Source organism: Chiloscyllium plagiosum, chromosome 2, assembly GCF_004010195.1.
Source record: "Chiloscyllium plagiosum isolate BGI_BamShark_2017 chromosome 2, ASM401019v2, whole genome shotgun sequence".
NCBI lineage: Eukaryota > Metazoa > Chordata > Chondrichthyes > Orectolobiformes > Hemiscylliidae > Chiloscyllium > Chiloscyllium plagiosum.
In genome coordinates this window covers 129,599,407-129,610,963 of record NC_057711.1, presented here as the reverse complement: position 1 = coordinate 129,610,963, position 11,557 = coordinate 129,599,407, and the positions used below count along the sequence as shown (strand labels likewise).

The following is an 11,557-nucleotide window of genomic DNA, read 5'->3' as shown; positions in this document are numbered from 1 at the left end:
TATGTGGGGAGTTTCTGGACTAGGGGGGATAGGACAGTGTCGAGGTAGGTAGAGATGAGTTCAGTGGGGCAGGAGCATGCTGAGACAATGGGTCGGCCAGGGTGGTCAGGCTTGTGGATCTTGGGAAGGAGGTAGAACCGGGCAGTGCGGGGTTCCCGTGCATGTAGCAAAACTGATTCAGAGATTTAAAATTTGTTGAATGTTAGTGCAGATGACCAAAAGATAACTAAGATAACCACTTGGTTAAAGAGGTAGGTTTAAATCAATGCAGTAGAGGAATGGGGTGGAGGGTTAGCTCAGTTGGCTGTCCAGCTGGTTTGCAAAGAAAAATGATACTAACAGAGCAAGGTGGACTCCTGCAACTGCTGAGGAATCCTCCTTCTGAACCTCTCCCCTCACCTTCAGGTTAAACCATCACCAGGCATTTCTCTCCATTGAGACAGCCCTATGTTCCAGTAGGACGATGCCATCTTTACCAATATCTTTACTCAAACGATTTCAAGGAAGTTAAAGATCACACAACACCAGGTTATAGTCCAACAGGTTTAATTGGAAGCCCTAGCTTTCGGAGCATCGCTCCTTCATCAGGTGGTAGTCAACTACCACCTTAAGAAAGCTAGTGTGCTTCCAATTAAACCTGTTGGACTATAATCTGGTGTTGTGTGATTTTTAACTTTGTCCACCACCGGCATCTCCAAATCATGATTTCAAGGAAAATAATGAACTAAAGAGGCAGAGAGATTAATCCAGAGTCTAGGGTCTTGGCAGCAAAACGTCCAGTCCCCAATAATGGGGAAAATAAAAAAAACAGGAATATTCAAAAACCAGCATCAGATAGCAAAAACCAACAAATACCAACACTCAGAGACAAACTAATTTGCTGAACAAATACTTTCGCCTTGAAGATAACTTGTATAATAAAGACAGAATTGCATCTCTGTGACGGCCCTTCAGAAACACAGGATAATGACCAGACCAACTATATTGTGTTATAGAGTCGGAAACAAGATTGACCAGGAGCCCTGGCGAAGCTCTCTGATTTATTTGAAATTGTACCATCAGACCTTTCGTGTTCACCCAAGACAGCAGAAGGAGCCTTATCTTCACATCTCATCCCAAAGACAATGGGCTGCATCTTACTATCTTTTTGTCAAAGTGATATTTTCATTAAGATTCACAGAGGCTTCCACTCTGCAAAGCTCAGTATGTTTTCTCACGTCACCTCATTTACTCCCTCTTACTCCCCGAGAGCACCCCCTCATGTGCACGAGCCTGATTCCCTCATTGGCCATTGGTAGAGGAAGTTGTTCCTGCCAGGATATCCTGGGTTCCTCGGTACTGGTGCCATCTTTAAAATTCTCTTGTCTACCTGGTCATGCACTGTCAGTCTAGAATTGCCCTGCAAAGTTTGTGACATTTGCCCCAGAATGTGGCAATTTTGGGGCAATCAGTGCCTGGCTTTGAAACAGGGACTAAGGACTACTGTAGGATAGCCTCGTACTGAAAAGGGAGGTCCTTTTCCACCAGAACGGGTGACCACCAAATGCAGCATGCCAGTGTAGAAGTGTCCTAAACGTGGATCAGAGATGTGCCACCACGGCACTTATTGGCTGGCATGTGTCAGGTGTCAATTTTTGTGGATATGAGGTGCATGTAGGCACTGCCCAGAAGCATGCCCTCAGACAATGGAGCCAGATCTCCAAGATGGAGACCCAGAGGAGTAACCAGTGAGCTGGAGTGACTAGGAATTTGCTCTGATGTCCATGCCGGGAATTCTCAGCACCTCATCTCCAACCAGCTGCTGGTAGAATGGAGGAGTGTGTAATGTGGGTGATAATGAATGATTATCCTCTTTAATAGGTCTCTCACCACTCACTAATGAGAATCTCATCTCAATGTCCAGAACCTGGATGGAAAATGTGAATTGTTTGTGCTGGTGTCAGAAAGACCTTGCTCAACTTCTCAGGCGATTCTCTCAAATTTCTAACCAGAATCCGCATTGGTCAGAGCCTAGGAAGATCCTGTCCATCACCTGTAACAATTTGTCAGTGTAGCACAGTGATGTCAGCCTAGTATTCGGTACTGAGCTGCCTAGAGTGTGAACTGAAATAACAATTTTTTGACTCAGCGGCAAGAGATGGCACGATAATTGCACAATGTTCAGCACCATTCATGACTCCTCAGATACTGAAGCAGCCCATGCCCAAATGCAGCAAGATTTGGACTGACAAATAGAAAGTAACATCTTCTCCACACAAATGCTAGACAATGGCCATCTCCAACAAGAGAGAACCTAAGCACCACCCTGACAATCAATGGCACTCTCATCAATGTATTTCCCACTATCAACATCATGCATTTATCATTGATGAGAAACTGAACTGGACCAGCTATATAAATATACTGTCAACAAGATCAGCTCAGACACTTGAAATTCTCAGGCAAGTTGTTCACCTTCTGACACCCCAAATACAGTCCACCATCTCCACAGCATAAGTCAGGAATGTGATGGAATACTTATGACTTGCCTGGATCAGTGCAGCGTCAACAAAAAGTTTGGTACAATTCAGGGAAAAACAGTTAGCTTGATTGACACCCTTTCTGCCAATATCAAACTGATTAAACGGGACCTCCCAAACTTGCGACCTCTACCACCCTTTTTTTTTACATTACATTACATTACAGTGTGGAAACAGGCCCTTCGGCCCAAAAAGTCCACACCACTCCGCCGAAGCGCAACCCACCCATACCCCTACACCCTTTCTGCCAATATCAAACTGATTAAATGGGACCTCCCAAACTTGCGACCTCTACCACCCATTTTTTTTTTTACATTACATTACATTACAGTGTGGAAACAGGCCCTTCGGCCCAAAAAGTCCACACCGCTCCGCCGAAGCGCAACCCACCCATACCCCTACATTAACCCCTTACCTAACACTACGGGCAATTTAGCATGGCCAATTCACCTGACCTGCACATCTTTGGACTGTGGGAGGAAACCGGAGCACCCGGAGGAAACCCACGCAGACACGGGGAGAACGTGCAAACTCCACACAGTCAGTCGCCTGAGGCGGGAAATGAACCCGGGTCTCTGGCGCTGTGAGGCAGCAGTGCTAACCACTGTGCCACCGTGCCACCCAGAAGGAGAAGGGCCGCAAATATATGGGAACACCACCATATGTACCTTCCCTTCAAACAACTCATCAGGAAACACATCACTGTTCCTTCAGCGTCATTGGGTCAAAGTCCTGAGTCTCCCTCCCTAACAGCTTTGTGGATGTACTTACACTGGGCTCTCACCTTCAAAGGCTTGGCAAGAACTAGGGATGAGCAATAAATGCTGGCCCAGCCAGCAAAGCCCACCTCCTTTGAATGAAGAAAAATAAAATCAATTCTCTCCACATCTCAGGTGCACAGCAGCAGCTCTTTCAACAGCACCTTCAAACTGGCAATCTCACTTTTTGTTTGCTTTATAGTACAGTATTACTCATTTGCAAATAAGGATATTAGAATAAATGTGGATCTCGTATACTCACCTGCTACTTGAACCAAACAAAGCAGAAAGGCACAACATTAATTGCAACAAGGAGGTTACTGGAACGAGGAGATCAGATGTGGTAATTTTAGGCCGTTTGTAAACTTGGCTTTTTTAGGACAGAGCCCAGAAAATATACAGGTTCCATATGGGGAGAAGGTCCACATATGAGAATCATTGTTAAACTGTGTTCAACAGAATGATATTCTATAAAGGGGTAAGGAAGTATGATGGTTTAGTTATCAGTTGAGTAACCCAAAGGTCTGCATTAATGATGTGGAAACATGAGTTTAAAATCCCACTGTGGCAGGTAGGGAGTTTAGATTCAACTAATTAAATAAGTATGGATTAAGAAAAAAATACCAGTAATAGCAACCATGAAACTATGGGGTTGTTGAAAAAACACATCTGGTTCATTAAAGTGCTCTAGGGAAGGAAACCTGTTCTTTTACCCAATCTGGTCAATAACTGATTCCAGATCCACTGCAATGTGGTTGACTCTTAACTGCCCTATGACATGGTCGAACAAATCATTCAATTTCATTCAGGAATGTGACTCACCAGCACTATTTCAATAACCAACACTGCCCACATCCTACAACTCAAAAAAAAACTCTTTGTGAAAGAATGTTGCTGGCACAGGTGACTATCCCAAGCATGTAATCACAAACAACCCAATAATGCATTACAGCTGAACAGCATTTCCTTGACAGAGGAACACTTCATAGTTAACTAACCACTCTGTTTTGTAAAGTGAAAACAACCATTTGAACTAATTATGATTTAATGTACTAAAAACATAGCAGGCAGTTAAACATACGGTACTCGTACAGCACATTTAAAACGTTACTTACCTGATATGTTTCGATGACTCAAAACGATAGAAAATAATTGAGTACAGCAAAATTTCAACGCATAATATCATGGTTTCTAGCGTGTTAGCAGATCTGTTGTTACTTATGAATCTAATTTAACTTGGCTCCCGTCCAAGAAAATAGATGGTTTCCAACTGCAGCATAATTCATATTGTTTTTGTATGAACTTTATTTAGCGTCACAATCCTCTCTCCCATGTCCCTTAACTCCCACTTATGTAGTGGGGTTTAAATCAGAGGAACACATCCATCCAGTGTAAAATACCAAACATGTGCCTGAGGTAGATTTTATATTACAAAAATAATTCTTTCCTGTTCTATCAGCACACATTAAAATTCCCATAAAGAAAGATGGAATTAATTTCATTGAACTACAAAAAAAACCTTATAAATAAAGATTTGGGCGAATCAAGAGAAATTAAAGAGTAAAAAACAAAGGCCTAATGGGCTTAGTTTTCAGTAGTTGTACCAACTAATGTACGTCTTCTGTTCACAATGTGTCTGACATAATAAATGATGGAGAAAGTGAGGTCTGCAGATGCTGGAGATCAGAGCTGAAAATGTGTTGCTGGAAAAGCGCAGCAGGTCAGGCAGCATCCAAGGAGCAGGAGAATCGGCGTTTCGGGCATGAGCCCTTCTTCAGGAATGAGGAAAGTGTGTCCAGCAGGCTAAGATAAAAGGTAGGGAGGAGGGACTTAGGGGAGGGGCATTGGAAATGCGATAGGTGGAAAGAGGTTAAGATGAGGGTGATAGGCCGGAGTGGGGATGGGGGCAGAGAGGTCAGGAAGAAGATTGCAGGTTAGGAAGGTGGTGCTGAGTTTGAGGGTTGGGACTGAGACAAGGTGGGGGGAGGGGAAATGAGGAAACTGGAGAAATCTGAGTTCATCCCTTGTGGTTGGAGGGTTCCTAGGCAGAAGATGAGGCGCTCTTCCTCCAACCGTCATGTTGCTATGGTCTGGCGATGGAGGAGTCCAAGGACCTGCATGTCCTTGGTGGAGTAGAAGGGGGAGTTGAAGTGTTGAGCCACGGGGTGGTTGGGTTGGTTGGGCCAGGTGTCCCAGAGGTGTTCTCTGAAACGTTCCGCAAGTAGGCAGCCTGTCTCCCCAAAGGGAAATATATCCCTGGTGGTGGGGTCCGTTTGGAGGTGGGGGAAATGACGACGGATGATACGATGTATATAGAGGTTGGTGGGGTGGTAGGTGAGGACCAGTAGGGTTCTGTTCTGGTGGCGATTGGAGGGGCAGGCTAAATGATAGTAACAACCTGATGGGTCAGGACAAACTGCAAAATCTCCTGTAGCTAATGCTTATTTATCTCAGACAAACATAGTCAATCCACCGCATTCATGTCTCTAAACAGTAGAAGAGACAGAATTTTTATTGATGATCAGCTCAGGTTAAATTTGAAATCAGGAACTTTGCAAAATGAGGAAGTCATCTTTCATATAATTCTATAATTCTTTGAACTACATTGTCCACTTCAATTTAGTAGAATGTAAATTCTTGTCATTTTAATATTATTCATAGAATCATAGAAGCCCTACAGTGCAGAAAGAAGCCATTTGGCCCATCAAGTCTGCACTAACATGCTGAACAGAAACTCACCCAGACTCAACCCTACTCTATCCCCATAACCCTGCACTTCCCATGGCCAATCCATCCAACCTGTACATCTTTGGATTGTTGGAGGAAACTGGAGCACCCACACAGACACGGGGAGAATTTGCAAACTGGGTCCCTGCTGCTGTGAGGCAGCAATGCTAACCATATTATGAAAGGTTGATCTAAGTTGTTAAAAATTCAGTCATACAAGTGCAGATCTGTTGGCTCCACAGAAAATCCAAATTGATTTGATCACTAGTTTCACGTGATACTCACCAACACACTGGTTCCACTGATAGTGCTGCATGTAACCGTGCGGACAGCTGCACCTGTAACCTCCCAGCATATTTTGACAACCATGCTGGCATCTGTGACTTCCATCGCATTCATTCACATCTGCAAAAAGATAGGGTAATTGAGAACAGAATGATGTTTTCCACAGTTTCCAGTTTATGTGCTCCTTTCCTGAAAGTGCTGACTCAATCTCGGGTTTGATTCCAAAACCTGCTGGCAGTCCTCCAGTGTCTTTCCCAAGTGACCATTTTTCACATTTGAGTCTAGACACTAAGCATTGGCTTGTGTATCAAAGCCAAGTCTGATTTGTCTTTACCAATAAGCCGGTATCTCAGCATGGGTCAATGGATATTAAGAAAGAGTGGGGACTCTGCCGAATATTTTCCTCCTTCATAGTCAATGGCAGCATTGCCAATTGTAACAATTCTACTGTCAACTGAGATTAGTTAACTTGTTCAGGGATTTAACCCAAGATTCCTTATAAGGAAGACATAGTGTCTTGTCAGATCGTGCACATTCGCACAAAAGCACCAGGACAGCTTAACTTCCATTTTGTTTTGACCTGTGATGGGAAAGTAGTTGCCTTTATAAAGTTGATTATTATCTGAAGTAATCAATCTTCATTCTTTCCAACATTCAATAATAGATCATGATTTGCTGTCAAAGTTATGTTGAAACTAATGGCATTCATTTTTATTTCTAAACGAACAATGCAGCAACGTCAGACAAGCAGAGTTGTACAGTTAGAAATGTACATTCAATGCTGTGCCACTCTGCTATTATCATCATTAGAGCAACACCTTGCTGACTGACCCAACATTGAAATACACTGCCTGGCCTGAAGGTGTTCTATTTGTATGATTTGGAGACGCCGGTGTTGGACTGGGGTGTACAAAGTTAAAAATCTTCAACACCAGGTTATAGTCCAACAGGTTTAATTGGAAGCACACTAGCTTTTCAAACGCTCCGAAAGCTAATGTGCTTCCAATTAAACCTGTTGGACTATAACCTGGTGTTGTGTGATTTTTAACTCTGTATTAGTATGGCAGACTTAGAACTAAACACACTACAAGAGGGTTACCCTTGATAAGAGAATGCTTAGACTGAAATAGACAACGTGATGTGCCAATTGCTACAGTCAACACAGATTTGTATTTTCCCTTTACAGATGCAAGCTGATTTGCAGAAGTTCTCTATTTGCTTTAGCTTTTCAATATTTTACGATTTAAAAAGCAAAAAAACATCATTTCTTTAAAATGTGCAGTCATTTAATAAGTCTAACATTTTTTATGGGCTGTAGGGGCTTTGCTTGGTTATTTCTCAGCCATTTCCAGCACAGAATCAGAGTAGGAATTAAGGAAAAATCCAAAGCTGTCCAAACTTATTGGAAGGGAAATAAAAACAGAAAACCCAGCAGGTCTGGCAGCATCTGTGGGGAGGGAAACAGAGTTAATGTTTCCAGTCTGGTTTAACTATTCTTCGCAACAAGAAGAGTTGTTTAAGACTCATGTTGAACTTTAAACACTAATTATAATTCTGTCTCAAATGCTGCTAGACCTGCAGAGTTTCTCCAATGTTTCTGTACTTATGAAAATTTCAGATTCATTTGCAGCACCTGCTGTATTTTGCTTTTAATTTCAATGCAAGTGAAAATGTGGCAGCTTCTACAAAGGCTGATCTGTTCTGCCGTTTACATCGCAAGCTGCACAGGCAGATAATGGCAGAAATATCAACTTCAAGGGGGACACAGAGGGAAATAAGGCACAATATTTTTGATATTTTTTCATGTATTGTTAACTGCAATTAAAACAGTTATTAGTTTCAAAAGCCAATTTCAAGACTAGGGAGGGCACGTATTTAAGTGAGAGGAGAGAGAGATTCAAAAAAGAGATGGGGGCAAATTTTTTTACACGGAGGATGGTTCGCATGTGAAATGAACTTTCTGAGGAAGTGGTGTATGTGGGCACCATTACAACTTTTAAAAGACATTTAGGAAAGGTTTGGAAGGATATGGGTCAAGAGCAGGCAGGTGGGACTAGTTTAGTTTGGGATTATGTTTGGCATGGACTGGTTGAATGGAAGGGTCTGAGTCTGTACTGTATGACTCTACAACAATAGTTTCTCAACACATCTGGTACCAACATTGAGGATTGGCTGTGATTCACTAACTTGTAGACATAGTCAGTGAACACTCATTGCTCCAACTCACACATTAGTCATGTCCAGTTGGGCAAGATATCAGAGGGATAGTAATTTATATGGAATTCTGCTCAAATTGAATAAAATTGCACATCTTAAGAGAGAGTGACTTTGATGAGATTTTGTAGTTCTAGGTCTCTTCTAGGACATGTCAGAGAGACACTGAAATCAGTATCAAATGATTTTAATTTCAGTTCACCAAATTAAGCTGTATTGCTTCATTATTATGAGAATAGCTGTCCCAAAAATCAGGCAGATTTTGAATTATCCAGATCCAAGTGAAACAGTCATAACTATTTCTTGTGTTTGAGCTGACCTAGATTTTGGACAGTCTTATTCCTAATATTTGTCGCATAATTGCTAAATGGGCTTCTGCTTGGCATTTGAACTTCGTCAGCTGAGCTTTGGTGAAACACTGGCTGTAATGTCACCAGTAAAAAAGTGAAATTCATTCTTTGTGACAGTAAATCAAATCAAATCAAAACTAATGTGATTTCTGTCTTTGTGTTAACTCAAGACAAAATGTAAACTGAAATAAAAAGCTAACCTGCCTTTAGGGATAACAATGTAACTAAATCAGAGACAGTTTGGGCTAACAGAGCTGCAAACTGTCACTACATTGAAATTTCAATGTCAGAATCTTTCAAACAACGATTATGTCACCTCAAAGCCTTTTTCTTGTCAAAAGTTATAGCCAAGCTTTCTGATGACTTACAATCATGACAAGTGCCTAAAGCAGCACACTGATTGTGTCTGAAAATAACCCAGCCTTTTTTTCTTTGGATAAGCAGTTTTGCAAATTAACAATTGGAACCAAAATGGAAAGCCTTCCAAAAATTGCTTCTGTGAAACACTTTGCAAGTCTGTCATTAGAAACGTTTTGCAATATTAAACTAACATTTTGAAATTGTTCAATAGTATGCACATTACTTCCCAAGAAAAATTCCTATGTTCCTGCTCTACCCATTCTTCTTTGGATTTATTTGAGTGATAGGTTTGATGTTGATCTTACAGTATCTAGAGACTTGATTTAGAGGTCTCTGGTAGTAAGTGTGGTGCAAGGTGCTGTCAGGGATAACTAAATCAATCCCACCCTCATGGGAAAGTTAACTTGAAAGATCAAGCTCCAATCAGTCAATTCAGAACTTTCTGGCAGGCTTCTCAGCCAATCAGGAGCCTTGTTACTAAAAGTCCTGCCCTGCCCGCAGCTGTCAACCAATCAGGGCTGGTAGTGATTGAAACATTGAGCTGGTACCTAGAGACCCAGGCTGCCCAGTTTTGAGGAGCCACACCCCATGAGTTTTTACTCAGGGGTAGTGGAAAGGTCACAGGCTGAGGGGTTCAGGGGCAAGAGCAGGGGATAAGTTACAGCAGCTATTCCCCTCTCTGCTTTCAATTACTCCCAGAGTGAGGGAAAAGAGTCCTTCATCCATCAACGTGGCAGGTGGGAATGTGACAGGAAGGTAGCCTCTCCTCTACCTGTTAAATTCTGTCAGCAATTGGGTAGCTGACAGGCTGAGGCCCTTTCAGCCACTAATCGACCATCTAACGGCCTTGAGATGGTCACCCATGGACTGTCCCACTCAGAATGTAACTGCTGCCAAGGTTGGAGGGAGTACCTCTGCAGTGTCAATCCACCCAATAATTTGCTTTTACCCACCACTTGCTCAGCCATTTCCAGAAAGGAGAAAGTTCTGTCCTGTCAGGATGTTGTGGGTTTGCCGAGCCAAGATACAGGTGAGCGCGGAAGTTTAGGCACGTTGCTGGGATTAGAATGCAAAATGGGCATCATAGAGTCCCTACAGTGTGGAAATAGGCCCAAAATGTCCACACCGACCCTCCGAAGAGTAACCCACCCAGACTCATTCCCCCATCCCTATATTTACCCCTGACTAACGCACCTAGCCTACACATCCCTGGACACTATGGGCAATTTAGCATAGCCAATTCACCTAACTTGCACATCTTTGACTGCGGAAGGAAACCCACACAGATACGGGGTGAATGTGCAAGCTCCACACAGACAGTCGCCCGAGGCTGGACTCAAACCTGGAACCTTGGCGCTGTGAGGCAGCAGTGCTCACCACTGAAACACTGTGCCACCCTCATTGTTGGTTAACATCTCATCACAGGTAGGAATGCGTCATTGGAGCTCTCTTAGTCAGACGCTATTAAACTCCATTTGGTCATAGTGCCATGGTATAATGTACCTTTACTATGATCAGACATTGAGCGGGTAACTTATGCATACAATTGCATAAGTATCTTGAAGAAGTCAGGTCTGAAGGTACATACCCTCACAGTTTAACCCAGTGTTATCAAGGGTAAATCCTCGCTGACATTCACAGCTAAAACTTCCAGGCGAGTTCTGACAAAGTCCCTTGGGTCCACACAGTGAGAGCTGGGATGCACATTCATTGTTATCTATAAAACAGAAAGGTACATGTAATGCTTACTGGTGACTAAGCGTAAAACATCTGTTTGTCAAGTTAGAACGCCCAACCTTTAATTCCAAAATGGTGCCATGTTGGGAAACATGGCTTGCTTAAGGAGCCCACCTTTGTATGATACTGGTGCTCGAAGAGCACAGCAGTTCAGGCAGCATCCAAAAAATGGTGCCATGTTGGGAAACATGGCTTGCTTAAGGAGCCCACCTTTGTATGATACTGGTGCTCGAAGAGCACAGCAGTTCAGGCAGCATCCAACGAGCAGCGAAATCGATGTTTCGGGCAAAAGCCCTTCATCAGGAATAAAGGCAGTGAGCCTGAAGCATGGAAAGATAAGCTAGAGGAGGGTGGGGTGGGGAGAAAGTAGCATAGAGTACAATGGGTGAGTGGGGGAGGGGATGAAGGTGATAGGTCAGGGAGGAGAGGGTGGAGTGGATAGGTGGAAAAGGAGATAGGCAGGTAGGACAAGTCCGGACAAGTCATGGGGACAGTGCTGAGCTGGAAGTTTGGAACTAGGGTGAGGTGGGGGAAGGGGAAATGAGGAAACTGTTGAAGTCCACATTGATGCCCTGGGGTTGAAGTATTCCGAGGCGGAAGATGAGGC

The 11,557-nt window shown here is 43.1% G+C and overlaps 1 protein-coding gene across 1 annotated transcript in view; it reads right to left on the bottom strand.

Annotated features, from left to right (window-relative positions):
* LOC122558088 (fibrillin-2-like) overlaps nt 1–11,557 on the bottom strand; it is a 318,053-nt gene that overhangs the window by 10,625 nt on the left and 295,871 nt on the right. Inside the window, exons 58-59 of the mRNA XM_043706411.1 lie at nt 10,802–10,930; nt 6,290–6,409 (exon numbers count right to left, since the gene is read on the bottom strand). Of these exons, the coding sequence (XP_043562346.1) occupies nt 6,290–6,409; nt 10,802–10,930 (249 nt within the window). The remainder of the gene's footprint in view (nt 1–6,289; nt 6,410–10,801; nt 10,931–11,557) is intronic.